Source organism: Megascapheus bottae, chromosome 20 (genome assembly GCF_031878675.1).
Source record: "Megascapheus bottae isolate mThoBot1 chromosome 20, mThoBot2.hap1, whole genome shotgun sequence".
NCBI lineage: Eukaryota > Metazoa > Chordata > Mammalia > Rodentia > Geomyidae > Megascapheus > Megascapheus bottae.
The window spans coordinates 38,487,637-38,513,649 of record NC_143528.1 but is presented as its reverse complement, the minus strand read 5'-3'; the positions used below and the strand labels follow the sequence as shown (position 1 = coordinate 38,513,649).

Sequence of the window (26,013 nt, the reverse complement as noted above, 5' to 3'; positions counted from 1 at the left end):
ACACTTCCAGCAAAACTTCCAGTTTTGCTAGTTGATTTTTTTTTTTTAGATAGAGTCCATCTTCCTGCCTGGGCATGCAGTCTGGTTATGATCTACCTATGTTAGGCTTCTTGGTAGCTAGGACAACAGACACATGTCACCAAATTCAGCTCTTTGTTGAGAAGGAGGTCTTACAGACTTTTATTTCTGCCTGGGCTGGCCTTGTATGGTTCCTAATAACCTCAGCTTCCCAAGAAGCGTGGTTTACAAGTATGAACCACTGGCCCCCATCTCACCTTTTCTTTAAGCAAGAAAAGGAGAGGCCACTTTCTTCCCAGCAAAATCATATCGGCAGGCAGGTTACACAATCTGAGGTGTTAGTATAAGAGGCTGTTTCTCATGATTTTTCAGGTGAGAAACACATCCCTGAAGGCTTCTGCTTTTTGGAAATGTATCTATTAAAGGCAGTTGTAATCTACCTTCATCATATCCTCAGGCATGGCTCTAAAGATCACGAGGCCTCAAGATCTTCTTTTGGGTTGACACAGGTATTTCCAAAGTCCTCTGTTGCGTATCACATCCCTGTGCCTCAGTGGTCACTGGGAAAGAATAGGGGCACCTATTCTGCTGTTTCCCGGGAGACCAGAAGCAGGAGATTATTTCCTGAGACAAGTGTAGGTTTGGGAACAGTCCTGAGTTGATCAGGAAGCAGACACTGTGAGACTGCCTCTCTGCCAAGCCTGCCTGCAGCAGCTAGCACATTGTGCCTGATGCTTAAGCTACCACCAGCAGGAGTTTGGAGATGTGTTCAGGATTGTTAAATGTAAAAAAGAAGGCAGTGAAGCACTTGCCTATTAGGCATAAGCCCCTGGGTTCCGTTTTCAGAAACGAAAGGAAAAGGAGGAACAGAATCTTCACATCCTCATGGACTTTCTCTGTGCTGCTGTTGACTTAATCAAATCCCAAAGCGGTCCATCAGATGAGATCCATAAATAAAAGGGAAAGCAAAGCCTGGCAGAAGTGTCTAGCTTCAGAGGGGGGATGAGGATGTGCTGCAGATCATAGGCCAGCGCTGGTCTACGGGCGAGGTAAGTGAAGCCTCAAGGAGTGAAATAAACTCCAGGCATTGTTGCTGGTTCACCAGCACCAAGCTCCCAAGGTCACCCCAAGGTCACTCCCAGTGGTGTTGAGGTAGGCTGGCCATGGAGGACCCTAGTGCTCCCTTGCTTGTTGAGAGACCCTGCTGCCAAATAAGGCAACAAGGAATCCTAAGGGTTGTCCTTGACATATTTTGGCACAAATGCCAACAGTCTCAGACACTGAAATGAAAGTGAGACTCCTCCTGCTTCTTTCCCTACACTCCTCAGCCAAGGCCCTCTCCGCCTGCTCCTACAGACCCCAGCGAGTAGCACTGGCAGTACAGCTCTATGCGCTGGGAACTTCACAGTCATGTTAGAGTCAGGAATGGCCCCCCCTCTTGGAAATGCATATCCAGCAAGCCAGAAGTACCCCCTTGGTCAATGTTCCCCTGGGCAAAGCCCCCGAAGGTCCTCCAAGAAACTCCTAAGAGGCTACCTATATCCAGAGTGCTGGGAGTCTGGCCAGAAATGCACCTTTGAAAGTTCCACTTGAGTGTGGAGATTGCTAGTGTATGGAACTCCTCAGTAGCTCTGATCTGCAAGTGGATGACGCCGAAATCAGAGACAGCTAAGGGGTACAGAGCAGGGAAGAGGAGGAAGGCAGGTGGACAGTGAAACACAATAGTGCTGCCTCCACCAAAAAAAGGCCACAGCAAAGGTTTGTCTTGTTCCTCCTCTTAGCTCCTAATGGCAAGGGCTCCCCAATAGCTAAGAGTAAGGCCTTGTTTCTGAACTGACATTCTTTTTTTTTTTAATAGCCACAATTAATGTATTTAAAACTGAAAGAACATCATTAAACAATGTGTTAGCTCTTTGACAAATCTTTAATCAAACTAACCAGAATAAAGAGAGGAGATACAAATTAATAAAGTTAAAGTCTAAAAAGAGATGAACTGACATTCCAATGATATCACTGGACTGCCATTCTATGGCGGTGGCTTTCACTGTGAGCATCATCTTCCTACGCTAAGTTCATTCTCCATGATTCTTCAGTCTGGGCTTTCCTTCCACTGATCTTTGAGCTCAAATCACCCAGAATCCTGCCCCAAGCCTTGCCACTATCCACAAATGAAAATCTTTTCCTTCATTCCTTCCTTCCTTGCTTCCTTCCTTCCTTCCTTCCTACCTGGCGCAGTTCAAATCCCCTCTTTCTGAAAGGTTTTGATGGCTCTTATCTGGAGATGTTCATTGTGTATACGAATTAGGATGTCGGCAGCCAATGTGCTAATTGCACACTTGTGCACTGCATGCCTGTTGGAGCTGGGGACATAGCATGGGCCACACGGATGGATCTGACATGGGAGCAGCCCAGGACTCAGCCTGCCACTCCAGAAGCATTTGCTGAATTACTTGAGTGCTTCGTGGTGAGAGAAGTACAGGCAACCTGGAGGCCACGGCAGGGAAGACTAAGGAAGTCAGGAGAGAAGCAGAAAGAAGGTTCTCTCGATTCCATTCTACCAGATCACTGGCATCTCAGAATTCTACACTGCTTCTTTCTGCCCCTGGCTCTTGAACACCCACTTTTGCTTCCTACCCAGGATAGGAGGAAGGACCCAGCTAGCCTAGATCCGAGCACAGCTGCCTTTCAGGATTGACCCTACAGCCACCTTACCTGAGCTCCAGACAGCCCAGCTGCAGCGCCATGCCCTCGCTGACCTTGCTGGCATAACACTGCATGTAGTCACTCCGGAGCTGGTGGGAAAAGGCCAAAGGTCAAGTTCATGTCCACACTTTCCTTCCCTGTGTGCAGAGGCTCCGGGCCCTGAGCTGATGGCCCACAGCCATCCTGCCATGGATGTCATAGGACAAGGATGTGGATGGGGGCAGGTAGAGCTCGCCACTCAGCTCTGCCCCCTGGAACCCTGGGAAGTGGGATGCAAGCCTCCCTTCCACACAGATTTGGGGAGGAATCAGTAATTTATGCAGAAATGCATCGTCCATGGTCCAAGGGGTCGGGGGAAGATACAGGAAGGTGCTAAGACCAATGGAAATGGATGGTGGCCGCTCACACTGCCCGGTGCTTGCTCTATGCAGGTCCTGTGCTGAGCACTCATTTAGTCTAGTGTTATGGCAGCGAAGCTTAAACAGCTCAGAAGAGCCTATAGCCAGCAAACATTTTATAGCCTGTACTGTACAACATTTCTATAGCTCAGAAATTTTGTGAGCTAGTGGCTTGAACTATTAACATTACATTATAGGAACTGGCAAAGTACTGTAGTCAGGGCTAATAGGCTAGCGCACTGTCAATAATAATTGGTACTCATATAAATCCAGTAAGTATAATACTGATCTCACAGAAGAGGTAAATGAAGTCCCTGGGAAGACTGTATCAGTCAATGGTAGCCTTTGGCTAGAAACCAAGTATTCCAAACCTCAGAGTCTGTGTGTTAGCTTACTCTTTCTGTCTCACTTCCCAGGTCTCCAAGGCTGCCACGGAAGTCTAAGAGGAGCCGGGCACACATGGAACAGGTTAGCCCGTACATAAACAACTGAGAGGGAAGCCGGGTTGGAGCTGCTGATCTTGGCCCAGGAAATGACTTGAAAAACTTCCTAGGTGGTGATTCCAGTGTGTGGGTTTTGTCTTTCCATTTCCCGGTAGAGATGATGGATAGATGGATGGGTAAATGGTTAGATATACAGATGCATGATGGATGGATGGATGTGTAGATGGATAGATATATGTATGATGGATGGATAGATGGATGGAAAGATGACGGATGAGTGGATAGATGAATAAATGGATGAGTAGGCAGATGGATAGATAGATGGATGGTGGATGAGTGCGTGGATGGATTGACAGATGGATTGATAGATGGTGGATGAACAGAAGGATGTTGATGAATGAATGAGTTGATAGACGGACAGATGGATAATATTCAATATTTAAGGTACAAGGAGACCCTGGGGTATTTTTTTTTACCTGTTGGTAAAAGTAAAGCAGAGTAGTTCTGTCTTCTTTCAGGCTCTCCATGAAGTCTTCAGGGAGGTAACGGATTTGAAGGTCATACCTGCAACATGACAGAGGGATGTTCTGGTTGACACAGAGAAGGTGGAATCACAAGGAAGCAGTGAGACCCATGGACAAGAAACAATTCTATGTTCTAGTACAGGGGCCATGAGGCACCTGGCTGCCTGTTATTATTGGCTTTTTCTTTCCCTCCTTGTGGCTGAGTAGAAAGCTGGACAGCCAGCGGTGGTCACAGCTAGCTGTGATTCTTCATCTCCCCTACTTTAGTGCACCTGTTTTCCTTAGGTTTATAGACCCTTACTGGGGCTCTCCATCCTCACCGCCCTCTCCGCCCTTCACCACTGCACCAATGGCATCTTGTCTGGGGTGGTCCTAGAGTTCTGCAGTTGGATGAGGATTCACTGGAAGCCCATGTTATGTCTTGAAAGCACTTGCATCTGACACGGTGTGAGGACTAAAGTTAGAATGCCGCCCAGCATACATTAAGATTCCGATGTTCGTAAGTACCTCCATTCAGCTTCCACGTGCAGACATTCATACTTGTCCTGTACCTCGCCCACGGTCATCTGCGGATGTAACCAGTGGATCTCATCCGACTTCATGTGCTTCAGCCTCAGCCCATAGCATTCAGCCAACTGGATGTTGGGTCCAATCCGCCCACTCAGCAGGATGGAGGTGATGATCTCCTGTGGAAGAGAGAGGGCCACGACTCAGTCCTGCCCCCTGCTGGACATTCTGTCCTCATACACCCCTTCTCCTTGGGATGTTGCTAGGAGGAGTTCTGTCTTTCTTGTTCTGAGTGAGTGGTGACATGTACACAGCCGATTCTGCCTGATACGTGAACAATCAGGCAAAGTGAGATAAAGGAAGGAGTAGGAGATATTGGAAGTGAAGACAAAAGGCAGAGGGAGAACACACAGATTCTGAGCTATTGCACAGCCCACATGCCAATCAAATCGCTTAATGATCACTGAGCACCTGCCATGCCAAAAGCCACCCCTGAATGGTTTCCAATTCAGCCCCTGTGACTGAGTGCTGGACCGGGCACTGCTTGGTACTTTGCACACACGATCTCCCTGAGTGCACAACGGCAGGCAATGCAAACATCACTGTCCTTAAGCGCCTGCTGAGGAAGCTGATTAGGTATGCAGTTTGAGAGTAAGCTGGGATTCTGTACCCTGGTCTACTGGCCTGTGAGTATTGCTACTAGGTGAAGCTGATAAGGACTGGTGGGGCAGGATATGAAAGAAAGATCAGACTCATATCAAGAAACTGAGCAACACTGTCTCTATACTATAAGGATGGCCACAGGAAATGGAGAGCTCACAAAGAAGGCACCCTCTTGTTCTGTTTTCTTGTCATTCAGTTGTTAAGTGGGCCACTTGCCTCAAGTTTGATACCACAGCTTCCTGGCCCAGAGCTAGAGCTGGATTAACCCAATGTCTAAGGGTCAACGGCCTGGAAACCTATCAGTAAGGCCTAACCAGTTCTGAAATCACTCTGGTGCTATTGCAACTCTGGTTTCTCATATGGCTCTCATGTAATTAACTCCCTCCTGACAGAGCAGTGGTTCAAGTTTAATAACTGAAAGACGCCCCCTATCTGTTGAATGTCTTTGCATCACCAATCCTGAGGGGTGGATGATGCCAGGAAGCTTTTGAGACATTATGTTTTCCTAGCAGGGCTTTCAAGACTAATTCAGTAAGTAAAAGGCAATTATTCTTTATTTAGAACAAAAAGGAGGAGGCATTGCATTTTTCTTAGAAGAAACCCTCTCTCCTATCTCCAGCAGAAAAACAACCAGTTAAACTATTATTTAAGACTGATTTGGAGTAATGCCCAATTATGCATCGGCATGGGCACCCATCTGGCTGGGCCCAGATGCCTCTTGCCAGCCTTCTTAGTCTCTGTAGTCTGGTGAAGCTGGAAGATCCTTAGCCTGAAAATCCCTCTCCTAGCAGGAAAATGACTCTTAGTCAGGAAAGATGATGGGTAGGACAGAAGCCTGGTGAGGTGGGGGGAGGAGGATGAAGGATGAAGGTATGGTCTGTGCTAACCACAGGAAGCGCAGTGTGGATAAGAGGATGGGGTCAAGGTTGTGAAATAGATACTTTTCTGGTCACTGTCTCCACCTTCTGCCCTGTCCTGTCCACGCGGTCATGCTGTCAGCTTACCCAGAACCCTTCTTTTCCCTCCAGAGCTCCAACTGCAATCCTGCTGCTGGTGTAACTGTACAGAACTTTCCCTGTCGCCGATTGAAACCTACTAAGTGAATGTCTAATTTTTTCAGGGCTAGAACCCCACTGTGAGACTTATTATTGAAAATATCAAATATATACAAAGCAAATAGGTGAGGATAATAACCGCCTTTGCACATACAGCCCAGCTCCAACGATGACCAACATCCTGCCAATCTTGCTTCATCTAAGCCACTGCCTACTCCCCACCATGACTCAGGGATTTTTTTATAAAATAATAAATAAAATGCACACATTTCAACTGTACAGCTCTGACACATGAACGCACTTGTGGATCCCACCCACCAATTAAGGTGCCGAGTTTCTCAGATTCCCAGAAATCCTTCTGTCTTAGTCAGCTCCCATGGTCCACACTTACTCTCTTCAGAGTCAGTCAGTGTGGCCACCGTGGAGACAGCACCATTCATGGACGGGGTTTTGCTCTTAGTGTTATGTCTGACATTCAGCCCCATTGTTGGGGATGTCAGTGCTTTGTTTCTTTATATTGACGGGTGATATTCTTTGTAAATGAACCACAGTATGTATATTTAGCCCTCTAGAAGCCTGGATTATTTCTAACTTTGATGATTATGGAATTTATTCATTCAAGTATTTTTAGGAGTACATGTTATTTCTTTTCGATAAATCATGAGAAGTAGAATTACTGAATTAAAGATGATTCCACTTTATATATCCATTGTGACATAAGAGTTCAGTTACATGTCTCCAATGACATTTGGTCATTTCTTTTTAATGTTAGCTGCGTGCGCACGCACACGTGTGTGTGTGTGTGTGTGTGTGTGTGTGTGTGTGTGTGAATGAATAAACACATAATATCTCATTTGCTCTAATTTGACAAATTATATTGAGCATGTTTTCATGTATTTATTGGCTACCCATAAACCTTCTTTTGTGAGGTGTCTGAAGAATTTAGCCATTTTTTATGTTATGGTTTTATTATTGAGTAATAGACATTCAAAATAAAAATATTTTCTGTAGTATGCTTCCTGAATATTTTCTTCATGTCTGTGGGCTTACATGCTTGTTACACATTTCTATGTCAGTATCTTTGATTTTAAGGTATCAAATTTTTCTTTTATGGTTTTCTGCATCCTAAGAAATCTTTGCTTGTCCCCAAATCTTGAACATATTTTGCCATCTTTTGTAAGTTTCATGGTTTTAACTTATACTTTCAGGTCTATAATCTGTACATGTCTGTACAGCCATATATACTTGTATATGGTGTGAGGTAGAGATAATATTATTTTGTTCTTGTTCATAGAGCTCTTCAGTTGCTCAGGATTGGTGGTTGAATCCCCAAATACATTATGAGTTCTTCTGTCTGTAAGAAATAGAAGACTATTTGGTATCAAAAATCAGAGTTGCTTGATTCAGCAGGCTTCAGGGATGATGAAAAGGCTAGAGGGTAGAAATCTAGTGATGACAATTTATCAAGCCACTTCATCTCCCCTTAGATACTGAACAAGCACAAGGGAAACCTGGAAGACAGGCATGGCCAGCCCATCAAGTTCAGCACCTCCTGGGGGTGGAATGGGTGGCCGTAACCTGCCTTCTGCTTCAACACATCAAGAGGAGCACAGCATCAGCATCATTTTGTGGGATGCTCCTAAGAAGAATTTGTGACCTGGGTCTCCTCCTGAGACCAGGTATGAGAGGTTTCCTTAGAGGCCAGAAGAATAAAAGGCTGAAGAGCTCTCCTACACTGGGTGAGATCTAAGCACCGAAGGTGTTGTGGGCTCCTGGGATGGGTAATATTTGGAAGGACTCTCTGGTTTGGATGGCATTGTGCTAGCAAGGGTAACTTGCTGGTGTCAACAACTGGAGTAGCACTCATAGAGACTGTCCTTGTTTGAGGGAAAATAAACATCATGGAAAAACATGGCCACAACTTGCATTCAAATAATTCAGGGAAAAATACTTGTGAGTGTGTGTGTGTGTGTGTGTGTGTGTAGTTATAGAGCTGGTAAAAAAACAGTTGTAGATTCTGGGCAAATTCTGTAGAGTCTGGAAATACTTTGTTCTGTTTCAATCTGTTGATGTTTGAAAGAATTTCAAAACTAAAAGGGAGAAAAGATTTTTTTGCCAGACCTGGGGCTTGAACTCAGGGTCTGGGCACTGTCCTTGGACACATTTTTGCTCAAGGCTAGTGCTAGGCTACTTGAACCATAGCACCATTTCTGGCTTTTTCTGAGTATGTGATACCGAGGAATTGAACCCAAGGCTTCATGCATGCTAAACAAGCACTCTACCACTAGGCCATGCTCCTGGCCCAGAAAATATTTTTTGTTACTATTTTTCATAGCTCTACATGTATTTTTTTAAATTAAGAAGTTGCCATCTAACAAAGTTTCTGAATATAAGGTATCTTGATTAGTATCACCTCTTTCAATATTCATACCTATCATCCTCTATCTATTCTTTTCCTCCCTCTTCTTAATGTTGTAAGATATACACTAGATTCTTCACTGAATTTTCCTCTCTTCATTCACCTCATTCCGCTTGACTCCACCCCTCCCCTTTCCAGTCCTGGTTTCCCAGTGTTGTATTTGAGGAACTCTTGTCTTTCTAAGGAATGACAATGAATGGGAGAAGAGATTCTGATAGGGATATTCCATTCAGGAAAGGAAAGACACCAAACCAAGTAAATAACTAGACTGTGTGTCGGGCTGGACAGGGCCTGGCAGTTTCTCTTCCACTCATTGTCTCTGAGAGGGGCCAGATGGAATTCAACTCTGGGTTCCCCAGTGGAGAAAGTCTCTGGGCCTGTGTAGTGTGGCTTCTAGGTCGTCTACTTGGAAGCCAGCAGTTCTACTGCTGAGATTAACTCTAGATCCTTGGCTAGAATTCATTAGGAGATTCTCTGCCCACATGGTGTCATAGTAAGGTAGAGTTTGGTACGTGGTAAAGAACATTTCTCATACTCTCTGGGAAGCTGCCTGGTGCTTGGTAGAGTCTGGCCAGGGTGGTCAAACCTGAAGCTCCCAGGGAAGACAGAGCACCACCACAGGACGCCACAGCTGCTGCCCAACATAACCAAGCTAATGACTGAAACTGGATCAAAAAGAATCTGGCTGATCAATGTCCTTGGTTCTGGGTGTGGGAGCCTCCAAATCATGGAACTTTCCAAGTGATAGAACCGCCATTGTCATTCTACAGTGGGGCAGGCTTGAAGTCAAGCTAATGACCTGGCCTCTAGTGGGTTTCCAGTTTCAGGTAGGAAAGACCAGGCAAGTGATCTGAGAGCTAAACAGCCAGTCTGGCCTTGGAAGAGGGGAGGAGACATTAGGTGTGCCCATCTATCAACTACATGATCAAACTCTAGACACTGGTGTGCAGGTCAGCATTTCATTGGCGGTACACATCAATGTGTTCCCTAAGATGCTGCAGTTTCCTGTTTGGGGTAGTCTCAGACTTTGAGCTATACACTCTACCATTGGCAGGTTCTAACCTGTATCTTTATGATAAAACTGCAGTTAGTAGGTATTTTCCTGAGTTCTATGAGTTGTTCTAGCAAAGTATAGAATCAGAAAGAATGGTAGGAACCCCCCAAATTCATAGCTAGCCAGCAGTATGGGAGGTCTGAGAACTCTGGAGCTTGTGACTGGGGGCTGAGGGGAGGAGTGTCTTGTGGACTGAACTCCCAACCTATGAAGTCATTGTGTCAGACTTGTATTGTAAAGTGTAACAAGGTTGATGCCTACAAATGACATAGAAAGAGTAATAGCTTAGCCAGGCACTGGTGGGTCATGCCCATAACATTAACTACTAAGGAGGAAGACCTGGAAGATCATGGTTTGAATCCAGCCCAGGCAGAAAAGTCCATGAGATGCTATCTCCAAAATAATCAGCAAAACATGGGCTGGAAGCATGGATCAGGTGGTAGAGTGACAGTCAAGCAAGCAAGTAGAGCAACTGTATGACTTTGAATTAGAAATTTGTTACCAGCACATGTTTACATGCATGTGTACATATGCACACATACACACACATGTGGGAACTTTGGAATCACACACAAACCAGAGTAGGAATCCAATTTTGATATATCCTTCTAGCCCCCTGGGCCACAGTCTCCTCCCCACAATATTCTACTTTTGTCCTATCCACCCACAGCTTGGCTCTTCATTCAAAGAAACTATCAGCAAGTCACATGGCTCCCTATGCAGGGAAAAGCTAGAAGGCTCTGGAGGCAGCACACAGCCCTCAACTAGGGTGCAGCTTACATTTATGGGAGAAAGGAAGTGGCTTCGGTGAGGGGATATGAGTGAAGAAAGGGTCACCTTGGGGGTCTGGAGTCATCTCCCTAGGTTAGCCTCACTGCCTGCAGCCCCTTCCTGGCCTGTTCTCTGGGAATCTGGAAGCTTTTCTCACAAGCTTCTCTTAAGTAGGAGCAGCAACATAGCAATCTTCCCACAGCTCATCAATTGTCATTAATGAGTCAATATTTCTTTCTCTATTAATAAATCACTCCTTAAAAGTGACAGTATAAGTTGCTTACATACTCACTCAATTGCTATATGTAACACGATTTTTTTAAAGTATTAATTGTGTCGGTTGTTTTTTAGATAAGCCCCAGAGCACTTGTCACCAAAGGAAGGCCACCAGGCAGGGGGAGCAGGTGCACGGGCTGTCTGTGGATCACGACCTGGATGTGAACAGCCTGCTGATGCCTCCTTGCAAACATCTGCCTTCTGGTGAGTTTTCTTTCTTCTTGGCTAATGCTGATAACTTTTGGCTTTATCAGATGGTGTGAAGACCTCAAACTGCCCTTTCCTGTCTTCCCATTATCTGTCTTCCCCTCTTTTGATTTAGACACAAGGAGTAGCACTGGATAATTTAAGGTCATGCACCACACAAGGACATTTTAGTCAACAATGACCACGTGTGAGAGAATGGCCTGTGAAATTCTGTCACCAAGCAGTAAAACTGTCTTAGTCTGCTGTCTACTCAATAATGTTACAGAGGAACAAAAACAGAACAACACAGCTATTTATCATTAAGCCATGCTTGACTATACTTCCAGAAAGGCAAAGGTCATCTAAACTATTACCTTCTTGCGATAATGTATAGAGGGGTTACAGTTACATTCGCCTGGTAGTAGGTGTGTTACTTCTCATACATTGATACCCCTTCTTATGTTTTTGTCCCTGTTTCCTCCCCACACACTATTTTTTTTGAGTGTGAGACTTTACTGAGACTGGCTACAGATACATAAAATAGCTATTATCATTCTAGGACCATGGGATCTCTGTGGCAATGATGGCACTGTGTAGTTGAAGCCAATGCCAGCAGAGGCAAGGGAAAGATGATACATGATAAAATGACACTCAAAGGGCTGTGGCTATTGGTGATCCTGACAGCCATGCCAGTCAGCTAGCCAGAAGAAACCATACAGAAAGAAAACCAACCCAACTTCCTTGTGTTTGGTAAAAAAAACCCCACAAGGTTCTTCCAATTTAAGGTCCCACCACTCAGCACATGCTTTAAGAGGAAAACGGAATAGCAAAGACCAAACAGGAAAGTACCAGCTAGATTTGCTGTATTTTTTCAGGAAAAAAAAATAAAGAATCCCCTACTAAAATGCTTGCTGGGATGGGGAAAGCATTTCTCTGCTGAGAGCCATGTGGGTAGTATAACATCACTGGTAGGCCCACAAAGGTACCAATAAGGCAGATAGCCAGGGCAACCAATGGGAATCATATGTCTGTCCTCTTCTATAACAAATATTATGGGACTCATATGGCCCAGTATTGGGACCTCCCTGCCCATATGAATTACTATTCATTTTAAGTTGACAAAGAGCCTATGAGCATCAGGAGAGGGTGACAGGAATCATTTTAATATGACAGGTAAAGAATGTTATTTTGTGTGGGAGGATGGGGTTGAGGCCATTCATTTTACTATAATGCTTCATAATTCAAATCAGCGAGTAAGAAAAGGGCACCACTCACAGTGGGACAAGAAGCTCTGTTTAATATCTGTGAGTCTGTTTAATATCATGACCACAGTCCAGAGAAAGCCATGTCCCCCTTCAATTATAGCGACAACATCGATACTGTGGATGCCTCCATGGCAAATGCATCCATTCATCTGTCCAACTACCCAGCTATCTACCATTTGATACTTGCTTATCAACTATTTCAGCAAATCTACACACCACATGTCCTGGTCTATGTGTGCACAACTGCAGAAAGCTGGATAAACACTGTGGTTCTAATAGAGGCTGCAGGGATTTGAATGGGGTCTCCAAAACATATACCTATATGCTAACTCCAGAATCTGTCTATGTAGTTTGATTACATTAAGGATCTCAAGGTGAGGGTTTGTTTTGACTATCTGAATCACTCCTAACCCTGATAGCAATTGAGGAGGAGAAAGGGCCAGATACTAGAATGATGCTACCACAAGCCAAGGAAAGCCTGGAGCTATCAGAAACTGCGAGAGGCAGGGCAGAACCTGCCTTAGAACCCGTGGAGGCAGCGAAGCCCTGCTGACTGCTTGCCTGTGACTTTTGACCTTCAGACCTCTATGAGAAAGTGATTTCCATTGTGCTAAGGCACGGGGATTGTAACTGTCCATTATGGAAGCAGTAGGAAACAGATACAATGGCCATATAAGTTTTGGGTCCCCACACATGTTCAGAGTGATTGAAGAACCAAATAATCAATTATGAATAACTGATCACTCAGAAAGTGTTCAGTCTGAGGTGGTAAAAGCTCCACCAAGGACATCTGGCAATATAACTGCCAGATCAAAAATAGAAACAGCAGCACAGACACCTGACTATTCACTAACTGATGTCATGAGCCTACAGAGACGGAAAGGCCTGGAGCATCAAGCGTCGCATGTGTGCCTGGGCTCGCCTGGGTAGGTGTCTGTGTGGGTGAGGGCCAGGGGCACACACAGGAAGTGGGGGTGGGGTGCGGAGAGGAGTGAATGCACTTCTGTTCTTCTCACTGTGGTGTAGGTCTGTGGCTTCCTCCCATGTTCCGGAATCTAAATGTCTATTCTCTTCAGGGAAGACATTCTTTCAGTTAGAAGTGACCACTTACCAGGACAGGTACCTCCTTTCCACTTGCTCCCTAACCCTGTGGCCTGGCCCTTGTGGCATCTGAAGGACAGCGGCAGTGACTTTTGTGAGAACAAAGAACCTAAGCGCATGTTTTGGGGGGCCAGAAACTTGTCCTCTAACCACAGGGAGCTGCTGGCTCTGTGTCTTAGTCCTGTTACTACGACAAAGCACACCAACTAGGTAAATATAAAAAAATAGAAATGCATTCTCACCGTTCTGGAGGTAAGAATCAGCAGAGGAAATGTCAGGTAAGGGTCTGGAGATGGATTTCCTGTTGTGCCCTCACATGGAAGCAGGGAAGAGGCGAGTGGGTCCCTTAAACTCCTTCTAGAGGACGCTGGCCTCAGGGGGAGGCTGCAGCTCTCCCCACTCAATTGCTCCCCAAATTTTCTATCTTTCAATAGTTACCACATTAGTATTGAGTTCCAATGTAAGTAATTTTAGAGCACAGCCATATTCAGACCACAGCACCTCCCAACAAACACAAGCACACAGAGTCAGGACCTCAACATTTAAATTAGGGGGTTCATAATGCCCTGTGTCTGGCGAGGTGATACGTTTAAACTTGAAGCTAACTAGGTTCAGCATCTGACAGGTAAATAGAAGTACAGGTGTGTCAAGGGTTACAATACCTGGAATTTGTTCCTCGGGCCATCCTGGAAGGTACCACGGGCTTGAATTCACATGGGTGGTGGCAAATATGAGCATGTGCACATCAGGCTGCATTTGGGAACTGTACTCTTGCCTTCCTCAGGCAAGCAGCATCCAAGGGCTGCCCCTGCCACCAGGAGACCCCACTGTGGCAGGAGGGCAGCCCCTGGATGGGGCAGGGTGGATGGGCTTGAAGAGGCTTCACTATCTGTCCCTTTGAGGATACAAATGTGGATTCTGCATGCCCTGTTGCTTCAGGAGTAAGCAAGAATGAATCTTGGCCATGGCTTTTCATCGTGGGAGAGGCTGGCTAGGGGCAAGGTTGGTACGAGGACCCTGCTGGCAACTCAGAGCTGCTTCACAGTGCGGACAAATGCCCACTTTCTACTGAATGCACCGCTGTATGGGAAGCAGAGTTAGATAGAGATGGTTGCAGAGATGGTCAGCCAGAAGGAGAAGGCACCACAAGCCCTCTGGTTGTGTGCTAGGCAGGGAAAGGGGAGAGCATGACCTAGACCTGGGTGATGCTGAGATGTCCTCTAGTTCATGGGATTTGCAGGAGGTATTGTTCATGGTTACCTCTGATGATGTGTTTAAACTGGAGCTGAAACACCCAGAACATAGATACCCAACCCAGGAGAGAGGAGAACAAAGCAGGAAGAAGGAGAGGGGAGGGGGAGAGAGGGGGAGGGCAGAGGAGGGAAGGCAGGAGAAGGTGAAGAGAAGAGAGGAGAGGAGAGGAAAGAGGAGAGGAGAGGAGACAAATATGGAGACTCCCTGTGTGGGCTTGTCTGGGCAATGCTCTACCCGTTGTTTTCTAAGTCTCATCTTAACCCCTTTACCAGACAAGCAAATTAGCACCTTAGAGAAAAATATAATGATATAAGCCTCCACTTGCAATGGAGAGTCAGAGCTTCCAAACAAATGAAATTTCCTATGACTATCCAGTGCAAGAGAAGTAGAATAAAAATTAAGGAGAGCGAAGTATTTTTTCATTTAATGCATTGCTTGAGTATTTCTACCACCTGCCAAATTCTGTTAGCTCCTGGGCACCAGACTGGGCATTATTTCCATCGCTTTTGCACTTCATGGTTTTTGAGACAGAGTCTTACTTCATAATCCAAGTGGGTCTCAAACTTGTGACCCTCCCACTTCAGCCTCCTGCGGGTTGGGGTTCCAGGCAGGCACCACTGAGCCCAGTGTTTTATAGGTTTTAATGGCACAAAGAAAGCATCATGAGGCTTTTTGAATAAAAAGACCTTGCACATGGAATAACTGTGCCACACACAGCTAGTACCATAGGAATCCCCAGAAATTCCATTTGATCAAACTCAGCTAAGTAGTAGGTGCTGGATGAAGCTAAATTCATAATGGTTCTTCCAGAGCCATTCTGTGTTCGGCAACATGGAAGGCACTGCCTGCATTTTCGGTACTGGAAGAATGGTGAAAGAAGATAAGTAGTTAGAAGTCGAAATATCCATTGAAAATAAGGCCAAAGGAGGGGACGAGAGTCCAAAATCAGGAAGTAGAGGGAGAGAGGGGCTCAGGAGAACTCAGGCAAAGGCACAGAGTCTGGAGCTCATTATGCATCCTTAAATAGGCCCTGGGTAGCAAAGCTGGTTTTTCCTGTGTAGAATAAGCCTTCCTGCATCATACATTCTCCCAGGATTCATTTCTCCCTGACAGTGAGTACCTGCTTTGGTTTGTGAAGGCTCATCTGCTGGTGTGAGTCAGTGTGAGGAAGCCCTACAAGGGCAGGGTCTGGGGTCTGGGTCTGGGGTATGCTGGTGCACCTAATGCCATACACAGCATGGTGCCACGCAGGGATGGCACCCAACAATATTTTGGAGTGGGAGGCAGAATTGTTCTGTAGTCTCTCGTAAATGATTCATCCATAGCACAGCTTCAACCACAAGCTAGAGGCTGACCACACTTAAATGTTTGTGCCTGATGGATTCTCTCTTCCAGTCACATATCTGGTTGTTCGGTTGGCCTTTCTGTGTGAAAACACTAAAGCCACGCATTGCATTCCAAGGTACAAGACTGAGCTCCTGGCCTCTCCCCTCCCGACGGCTTCTCCTCCAGCATTCTTCTTCTTGGCTGATGGGGTTGCACCAGGGACCCAGTGCTTCACGCCTCCTTCTTACACATCCCAGTCTCTGTCTTCTACTTCCACTTCCTAAATCCTCTACATACTTCAATCCCATCTCTTCAATGCCAAATTGATTAAAAAGAGTAGAGACTCTGGTGATGAGTTGCTTGGCTTTGAAAACAATCTACCACTTACTAGGAATTTGTCTAACTCCTCTCCACTTGGTTTCCTTCTACATAAAGGGAAGGTAATAAGGGTATTGCTTTCGAAGGCTGTACATCGAGAAGTCAATGAGCTTTTATAAATGAGGGGCTTTCAACAGTACCAGCCACCACCACCAACCCCCTCAACGCCTACCATGTCATCACCAAGATCATCATCTCCACCACAGCCAACACCACCATCACGGTCACCATCATCATTGCCATTTGAAGACCCTCAAATGCCATAAACGCTTAATGAGTTGAGATAAATTAGACCAAAACTCAGATCTGGGGTTCAAGCACAGGTTCTCCTATCTGGCCCCAGGAGAACCTCCTGATGCCAATGGGCATCCTGCCCACAAGCAGCCCAAGAGAGGCAGAAGGAGGCTTGCTCAGATGTGTCCAGAAAGGAGAGGGAGGGATGTGCAAATAGACACCAGAGGCCTCCCACTTACCCGAACCTCCGTCTGCACCGTGCATTTGACCAGTTTGAAGTTTTTCCCGGGGTTGAAGCTGTTGCTATAGAAGCAGACCTTGAGGATGCGCACATCTTCTTTCTCCACATCCACGGGTACCACCACCATGGGCTCAGGGGGGCCCTCAGGCCGGCGTAATGTGCCCACTTTTACTCGGCTCAGGGGCTCGGACACCCCGGACATCCTCTCAGACAGGAGCTAGGACCGGCACATCGCAATCCTGCAGAGACAGCAGAGGGACAGTCTTGACATGAGTCCACCATGAGTGGCACTCACCAAGCTCCAAAGCAGACACATAACACATTCTTCTCCCCGAAGGCTCCCCCTGAGGGCATCCAGCTTCCTTGATGAGAGAAGCTGCGGCAGAAGTGGGCTGCAGAAACAGCCCAGAGAAAATCCAGACTTCAAGCTCCTGAGCATGTCCACCATCTCTTCTGAAAGCCCCTCTCTCTTCTGTCCCCCCAGTCCCGCAGCTGGCTCCCAGGCAAGGGGCCCACACTTAACAAAGGCAGCCGTGAGAGGAGGCGGCCACAGCATGGCTTCAAGGTTCCACGGAGCAGAGAAAGGAGTGAGACAGCAGAAAATAGCAGGAGAAAAGCAGAGGCAAGGAGAAAAGGCTGAGAAGAAGTGGGAACAGGAGAATGGGAACCAGGGAAACTAGAACTGAGAAGGCAGAAAGGGCCCAGGCATGAGAGCAGGTGGGTGTGGGGGATAGGAGCAGGGGGTGGAGGTCATCACTAGATGGCTCATCTCCCTTCAACCCCAGCCACTAGTCACAATTTTCAGAATCTGAGGCCTACATCACATAGAGGACCGCTTGTTACAAGGATAACCGAAGAGAAACAACACTCTCCTTCCTAGTTCAAACCCAAGTACTACAAAAATCAAAACAACCCAGAAAAATCCCAGATCAGTACTGATAGCCTGGCTTGGCACAGAAGCCTTGTGGATCTGTCGTGTACCCCAGCCCTGTCCTCTGAATCCAACAGGACCATCTTCTTGGGACTTCCATGGGGCTTACTTCCCATAGTTCCAAAGCAGAGACCATCAATGGAAACGACAGTTCTAGCTCTGCCCTGGCGGTGTCAACTGGGACAAATACTGACTTTAAGCCCTTTTTCAGAGCTGTCTCTGTGTGGGTCTATGCTGGAGCCTGACTTTGACATTATGTAAATACCTTGGGAGTTTTAGCCTGGCCTGTGGGCTACTGCTATAAGACAAGCTTGGGTCTCATCCTGAAATCTTTAAATATATCCTCGTGGAAAGAAGATCCCTTTTTTGAGAGGGGGAGAGAGAGAGAGGAGACTGGGACTTAGAGGGGGAATTCTTAGCCAGAGGTTGGGCCAAATAATGCAGTTGGCAAAGCTGAAATACAAACACAAATGTTTAAAAATGTAAAAATAGCTTCTTTTTATTCTCTATACTTAAATCTCTTTTCTTTTTGTGATGGTATTGGAGTTTGAATTCAAGGCCCTTGGACACTGTCCTTTAGGTTTTTCTGTTCAAGGCCATAGTACTACTATTTGAGCTGTAGCTCCACTTCCAGCTTTTGGGAAGTTCGTTGGAGATAAGAGTCTCATTGATTTTCCTGCTTGGACTGGCTTTAAACTACAGTCCTCAGATCTCAGCCTCTGCCAGGCTCAATATATTATTTCTTTGCACTAGAAAAGAAAGGTATAGATATTATATTTGAAGAGATTTTCTAAAAGCAAAGGAATTATGAAAATCCAATTGAGACGTAAAGAAGAGGTAGTACAGAATATGTTCCTTAGGTCAGGGGGAGAAGACAAGGGACGCTCTAGGATGAGAATTAACAAACACAGACACAATTTGGGATATGAATGATAGAAAAGAGCATGTCCAATCTATTTTACTGTAGAGATGATGTAAATATATCAGTATATCTGTTTCTATAGCCCTGTCTATATAACTAACTAGCTATACTTCCATCTTGGAAGTATCCCTAATGGATGTGATTACTGTCTTTTTACATGAAAAAATCTGATCACCTTTCTGGCAATAAATTGATGATATGCAGACAGGCAGAGAGCTTTCACCTACACCTGACCATGCTCACATCCTGTCTTGAATTTCCAGAATTGTAGAAGTAAATGTCATTTATAAACCAACCAGTCTGTGGTACTTTGTGATAGCCTGAACTGACTAGACAGAAATTCTAGGACTCTACGAATCCATCTTGACATGCCAAGGCCACGGGGAAACCCGGGCACCACCAGTGCTGCTGGAAATGTGGACTCAGTGCTGGAAAGAAGGGCATCAGAGCCACTGTTCACACCGTGTAGCTCCCAGGCAGTGACAATAAAGCAGGCCAGGCGTGTCTGCAGCTGTGGAAGTCCCCAGAGCTGTCTCACCACACAGGCAGCATCCTGCCTCAAAGTGTCATGACACTAGGGAACGTGAACTGGAAACCCTGCAGCCCCTGGGAAGAGTGTGAGAGAAGAGTTAAGCAGCAATGCATCAGTAAAATTCAAAATACCTATCCGGCGAGAGCTTAGGAAACTCTACGTTTACCTAACTGAAGACAGGAGTGGAGGAGAAAGCCCTCTGTGTCAGATAGAATGCCGGAATAGAAGTAGAGCAGAGGACTTTTCCAGGGCTAAGTTGGGGTCAGGGTAAGGATGTTGGGAAAAGATGTTCAGGTGCTTTGAGCCTGAGCCTCTGCAGTTAATGGCACAATGAAAGGTAGTGCATTTGCACTTGAGTTGCTAAAGGGAAGTAAAAATGCAACCATAAAGTGAGCAACTGTAACTCCCTACTGTCAGAGTACACAATGGTGCGGCCATTTTGGAAGACAGCTTTGTAGTTTCTTACAAGACGAAACATTCTCTTACTAGATGATCTAACAATCACGCCTCTTGGTATTTACCCAGAGAAGTTGAAAACTTATGTCTACACAAAAACCTACACATGGATGTTTATAGCAGCTTTATTCACGATTGCCAAAATGTGGAAGCAATGGAGATGTTGTTCAGTTAATGAATAGAGACACAAACTGTGGTGGATCTAGCAAACAGGATATTATTTAGTTCCAAAAAGAAATGACCAATCAATCCATGAATATAAGGTGAAACCTTAAATACACATTTTATAGGTAAAAGAAGCCAGTTTGAAAAGGCTACCGACTACGTGATTTGGACTCCGTGACATTCTGGAAAAGGTACAAGTGTGAAGTGTTAAGACAATGAAAGGATCAGGGTTTACTGTGTGCAGGCACAAGGAGAATGACCAAGGAGGGCACACAGAAAATGCCAAGGCGGTAAAACTATTCTTGATGGTGTCATCATGATGGATGTAAGTGTGTGTGCTTTGTCTAGGCTCCCAGGAAGTAGAGCATGAGATTGAACCCTGATGTAAATTATGGACTGGATATTAGTGATGTACTACCCAATTGCAATAACGATTCTACTCTGGGGTGAAAGGTTGGTACTGGGAGCGATGCACATGTGAGGATAGGGAGATATCCCTATACGTTCTCTCCAGTCTTGCTGCAAACAACTTAAAACTGCTCAAAAATATAAAATCTCTTCAGGAAATACCACAATGAAAAACCACAACCTGAATCACAGAGGCTTGTTCACATGAGAGGTTATCTCTCCTCCTGACTGAGCAATGTCTGCCTCAGTTAGGATCCAAGTCTGATTCTAGCAGTGTTCAAATATTGATCTTCTACATCTGACCAAATGTAGTCCCATGCAGACTGACATACCAGGCATTACCCACCTGCCTAGAGAAGGGTAGTTTCTTATCTCTGTCAGCTTCTCCTGGCCTCTCAATCATCATTGTCCCCCAGGGCCCAGCAGAAATGTTTTAGCCCTATTATTTCATCACCTACATTCTTCCTTTGCCTTCAGGCTGGCACAGCCCTTCAGCTGTGCTTTCAGTCCTTTGCAGCATTCACCACTGCTGCGACTAGGTATTCCAAAAATAATTATGACAGGAAGAAACACAAAATGCTATGCACAACAAGGAGCAGGGATGAAGAAAGCCATTTTACAGATGGAAAACACACCCAGGAAAGTTTAAGACATTTGGTCAAAGAAGTCAGCTCGAGGGCTGGGGATTTAGTTCAGTCGTAGAGTCCTTGCCTGGCATGTTTGAAGTCCTAGATTCAATCCCAGCAGAGGTGGGAGGATGGAAAGGGTAACTTGGATCTCAAAGTAGGTTTAAATGTAGGCGCAGAATGTTTCCACTCCATAGCTGCCTCTGAAGAAGGTGGCACCTCCCTCAGGGTGGCATAAATTCCATACCAGAGCCAATGTGGCAGTCCAGCATAGAATATCCCAGAGCAGCTTCTCCTTCCTGGGGTAATACAAGCCTTCATGCAGGCACTCTGCACAGGTTCTGGTAGGACTCAAGATTGAAAGGTAGCGGGGAGCCAGTCAAAAAAGCCCAGCCTTCAAAGGCAGTTCCCACCTCTACTGGCAGGCGGTAGCTTCGGTGAGAATAGGTACACATCAGTGGGCACACATCAGCAGTGAACTACCACACTCCAAAGCTAAGCAACGGGAAGTGTCATGTAGGGACTGTTAGCCATTGGTCCACGATCTTAGGAAAACATACCCTGAGTCCTCACACCCTCTACCTCTGTTCTCATCCTAGCTCATTTTCCATCTAGCTCTAAGACCTGTGCTAAAACCTCAGCCCCTCTCAAGGCTCTGCTGCCTGCTCTGCTTCCTTTAGGGGAGGACTAGGAGAGGTGAGAAGATACCTGCTGAAGTTTATTATAACCAGGAAAGCACAACCCAAAGGAAAGTCTCATCAGTCATTGTCTATTTTCTAAAGATTGTGGTACTACATGCATTCTCATACTTTGTTCCTCCTGTTAGTAGCTCTCTATGGAAAAAACTTGTAATTTTCAGCATTTGCTAGTTTCCATAGCGTAAGTATTGCCAGGATGGCTGACTTGAGGCTACCAACATGAATTATTGAATGTGGAGTTAGCCCTCTAGGACATTCCAGTGCGTATTCCTGACAACAGAACTTTCCCATTTCTCTATATTTTGCCTGATTATTGGAATTTCTCACCAACAGCTGGTGTCTGGATTGGATGTTCACAAAGTCCTTTGACCTTTAACTTCTGAGCCCAAAGTCCAGCCCCTTTCTGCTGAATTCCTTCATGTTATTCCCAGACCTGTTCATTGTTCTTCTTTGTGTCCTGGTCTGCCCTAGACATTTCAAGAGTATCAAAGGCCTGATCATGCCACGGCCCCAGTAGAAACGCTGGCTGTGATCCTCTCTGGGCTCCAGCTTGCCTCCCAGCCCCCAAAACTGCTCAAGTCACAACTGAAGAATAACAAACACAAGGAAATGGGTCCAAATTACAACAGGAAAGGCTTTGATTGGCTATAAGAATTTCTTGGCCTAAAGTTGCAAAGAGTACTAAAGGAGCCTTCAATCTCCAAGTCTCTGAGAATCTTCAGGAAGAAAATAAATTATGTTCTTCCTGGAAGGCAAGACATTTACCTGTCTCAGGAATTGGGAACTGAAGCAGAATTAAGCTTATACTTAAGCATCACAGATAAAGATAGTTTTTTCCCCTGGATGAAATAATTGCATGATCTGTTAAACATATGCCACCAGGTGCCAAATCCTAGCTACTCTAGAGAGTGATATTGAAGATCTGGGTTTGAAGCCAGTCCAGACAGGAAAGTCCATGAGACTCTTACTACTAATTAGTCACCAAAAAGCCAAAAGTGGCACAATACCAGCCTTGAGTGGAAAAAGTGAAGCATCCAGTGCCCAGGTTATGAATCCTGACCCAAGTACTAGAATGTACACACACACACACACACACACACACACACACACACACACACAGCCATGTTGCACAGGAGTTTCAGTATATAATCTGTGTTTTTCCCCCCTGGAAAAATAGATAATAGCAGTCTCATTCTCTAAGAGAGAAAAGCTGAGTCCCAAAGAAATCACCTTGTCCAGATCACACAGCTGTAAGTGGCAGAGACTGTGGGTCTCCATATGAACCGCCTCCAGTGTTGAATATGAGTAATGTCACAGGATGACAGCCCGGTATTGAGGACACAGGCTTTAAACCCAGTCTGAATGAGTCAAGTGCATGAGGGTTCCTCTCCTTGATGCTGTACCTACCACCCTACCACCCTCTGACTAGTGGCAGCTACCAAATGCCAGTGGGCTGGTGCCATGCTTAGGGGCTGGTGTCACAATCAGTTTCTGATCAGCTCAGATGGCAGGATATGTAAGAGGCTAGGCAGACCAGAGTTTCTACACAGTGGTTGGTACACTGATGGTGGCTTTGATGATGTTTCCATGGGTCCATGGCAAAATGGGAAAATTAAGAGCAATATAGATAATGCATTCTAAAGCTGAATGCGTTCAATGAAGACTGTATTTTGTTCTAACCTAATCCACCTTTTCCCAGATCCACAATGGACATTGGTTTATAAAATGACAACAATAGCTTTGGGCAATTTGAGCCCCAGGTCTCTGCAGTTTGTCAGAGCTAAGCAAAAATGACCCCTTGAAGCCTTTACCTTCTTCCCTGGGACAGGAGATTAACAGCATTTTTGGAAGAGTCAGAGGTGACTTCTGTAAAGTCCCCTCAAACATGTGCTTTTAAAATACCCATGGATGGGCCAAAGAAAGAACTATAAGAAAACTTACAGTAAGCTATCACTTTAAGAGGTCCCTTTGGCCTGGCAAGTGCAATGCCTGGTGATAAAGTAGCACCCCTGCTCCCATGTCCAGGGCTCAGGGCTGCCTTTCCAGCAAGACCACCTTCCTCTGTGTGCCCTTGGAAATGTCACCCCTCCTTCATGCTCTGCTCTCCTCAGCTCCTTGCCTGGCCTGAGGACACACAGGCTGTGTTCTGTGGCAGGAAGCCTCACAGGGAGACAGTCCAAGTGCCAGCCCCTTGGGTCTCACAGAAGTCAGAATGTCACGAGAGAGGCACACTTTATTTCCACTGTCTCTGAGTCACTTCCCCTCGTTGTTTCCACACCAACAAATAGGGAACACAGACCTTCCTATCAGAGGCCGGCTGGGTGCAGAGACTTGACTAACTGCAATGACAGCGCAGTCTTAGGGAGCTATTCCTGTGTTTTCTGGGTAAGGTTGGCCCCTGATGGCTCCACGCTGGGCCCCCTCCTAGGCCAAGTCCTTTCAGTCCCCGTTCCTGCAGGGCTGGCATTCTGTGGCTCCAGGGCCCCCATGGTTTAGTTAATCCCTTCCCTCCTCTCTAAGGATCCCTCCCCACAACTTTGTGAAGGAAGGATCCAGAAAGGCTGTGATTAGTGCCAGCTATAATTCAGTGTAATTCAAAAAAGCATTTATGGAGACTCCATCACATTTTGGCTCTCCACCCCCGCACCCATTACCCATTGGAGCCCTTTCTGCTGCCAAGACCTGCCCCCATCCAGGGCCAGCTGATGTAGGCTAGCTCTTGGGCAAAAATGAGAAGCAGGGATGTGGAGTCCAGCCTGCTTTGTTCAGGTGGCCTCTGCTCTCCGTGCCGGCTCAGTTCTTGTGTCCCTTAGCCCATCACATATGTCTTTCCGCCCATTTGATCTTTGGGTTCCGTTGCTTCCCCAACGCTTCAAAAATTACAGTCCTTCATTCAAGAAAAAGCCTTTGCAAATGGGTGCTAAGTAAGTTGCACTATTGTAGCCAAAGATGGTTTGTGCAGTTGTTAAATATTAAATATGATCTCTAAAAAAAAATTACAGTCCTAAACCAGACGTGGTGGCATGTGGGAGGCGGAGGCAGGAGGATCATTGGTTTGAGGATAGCCTGAGCTATGTAGCAAGAGTCTATCCCAAATGGATTTAAGAAAAATCAAATCACACTTCTTTTGCTATTTGCCAGTTTTTAGCTGCCATGTTTTTCTCCTTCCATCTCTCTATTTCTCTCCATTTCCTATAATCAATTCTTCAGCTCCCTCTTTTTCTCTTTCCCTCTCTCCTCTCTCCTTCCTTTTCTTCCCTCTCAGTTTCACTCCCTTTTCACTCACTCACTCACTCACTCACTCACTCACTCACTCACCTTCACTCCCTTCCTATGTCTCAGACACTAGAAACCACAATAGAGCTTGGAGATATGAAAACAAACATACAGGGACTAGGTAGCAGGCAAGAATTTGGTTTAGTTCTCCACTACCTGGACCTCAGTGAGAGGCCTCAGGAGAAGAAGACAGATTTCAGGGTCACTATTCAGCCCACATCTGACTCTTAATGTCTACCTGACTCCTGCAGAATCTGTTGAACAGAGTCATAATCTAGAACACACACACACACACACACACACACACACACACACACACACACACACACACACTGTGTTCTAAAAGGCCTCTAAGCTTGTTACAAGAAGACCACTGAACAGGGTTTGCTGACTAGGCTTTTTGTCTTAGGGGACCTTTACTCAGCAAGATCAGAAAACCATATGATAAGATGCTGGGCTGGGAAAGAGAATGTGTGGGATGTCTTTGGGAAACAAGACCAGAAGGTAGCAACATATTAAGAAATTTGAGCTTCATCCTGCAGGAAAGCAGATTATCATTTAAAATGTATAAATATGGCAGCAGGATGACACACAGATGTGACATAGCAAGCCACAAGAATTGTTAGGAAAAACGGTGGTGCATCCAGAGAGAATGCCTTGAAGCACTGGCTGATTCTCTGGTGTAAATACTACTATTCTGCTCAATTTCAAGATACCAGTAAGACCTCACAGAAATCAGAGTTGAGGAAGAACAGGTATCATTGGCTGTCATTGGGTCCAGTCATCCACTACTTAGACAATTAGAGCCCCTGGGCGAGAAAGGCTGATTTCAGGGTCTGTGGCATCTAGCTCACTTAAAGTCTCCGTCATTCCCATCTTGCCACCCAGCACTGCAAGACAGGAAAGTGAAAACCAGGTGAAAGCATGGTCTCTTAGGTCATTTTCCTCCCTCCCCAGACTTCTGTTACTTTCCAGGCTCCTCAAAGCCAAATCGTTCCAAACCACGCCATCTATTGCTGCAAAAGAAACTGGCTTCTAACTCCACTTGCAACTGTGTTCTGTGCTTTGCTTTCTCTTCCAATCTCTAGCACCATCAGGTCTCACTTCCTTCTTAGAGTGGGATGCAAAGTATCTTGTTGGTCCAGGAAAATTGGTGTGGTGATGAATCAGTGCTTGAGTTGCA

General features: G+C 45.8%; 1 protein-coding gene across 5 annotated transcripts in view; it reads right to left on the bottom strand.

Annotated features, from left to right (window-relative positions):
* The window catches only part of Ptk2b (protein tyrosine kinase 2 beta), a 97,149-nt gene that overhangs the window by 23,684 nt on the left and 47,452 nt on the right, over positions 1-26,013 (bottom strand). For all 5 annotated transcript variants that reach the window (XM_090353638.1, XM_090353642.1, XM_090353639.1 and 2 more), the window contains 4 exons: positions 16,815-17,055; positions 4,594-4,772; positions 4,039-4,126; positions 2,731-2,810 (listed from right to left, as the gene is read on the bottom strand). In XM_090353638.1, the coding sequence (XP_090209764.1) occupies positions 2,731-2,810; positions 4,039-4,126; positions 4,594-4,772; positions 16,815-17,018 (551 nt within the window). In that variant the 5' untranslated portion in view covers positions 17,019-17,055. The remainder of the gene's footprint in view (positions 1-2,730; positions 2,811-4,038; positions 4,127-4,593; positions 4,773-16,814; positions 17,056-26,013) is intronic.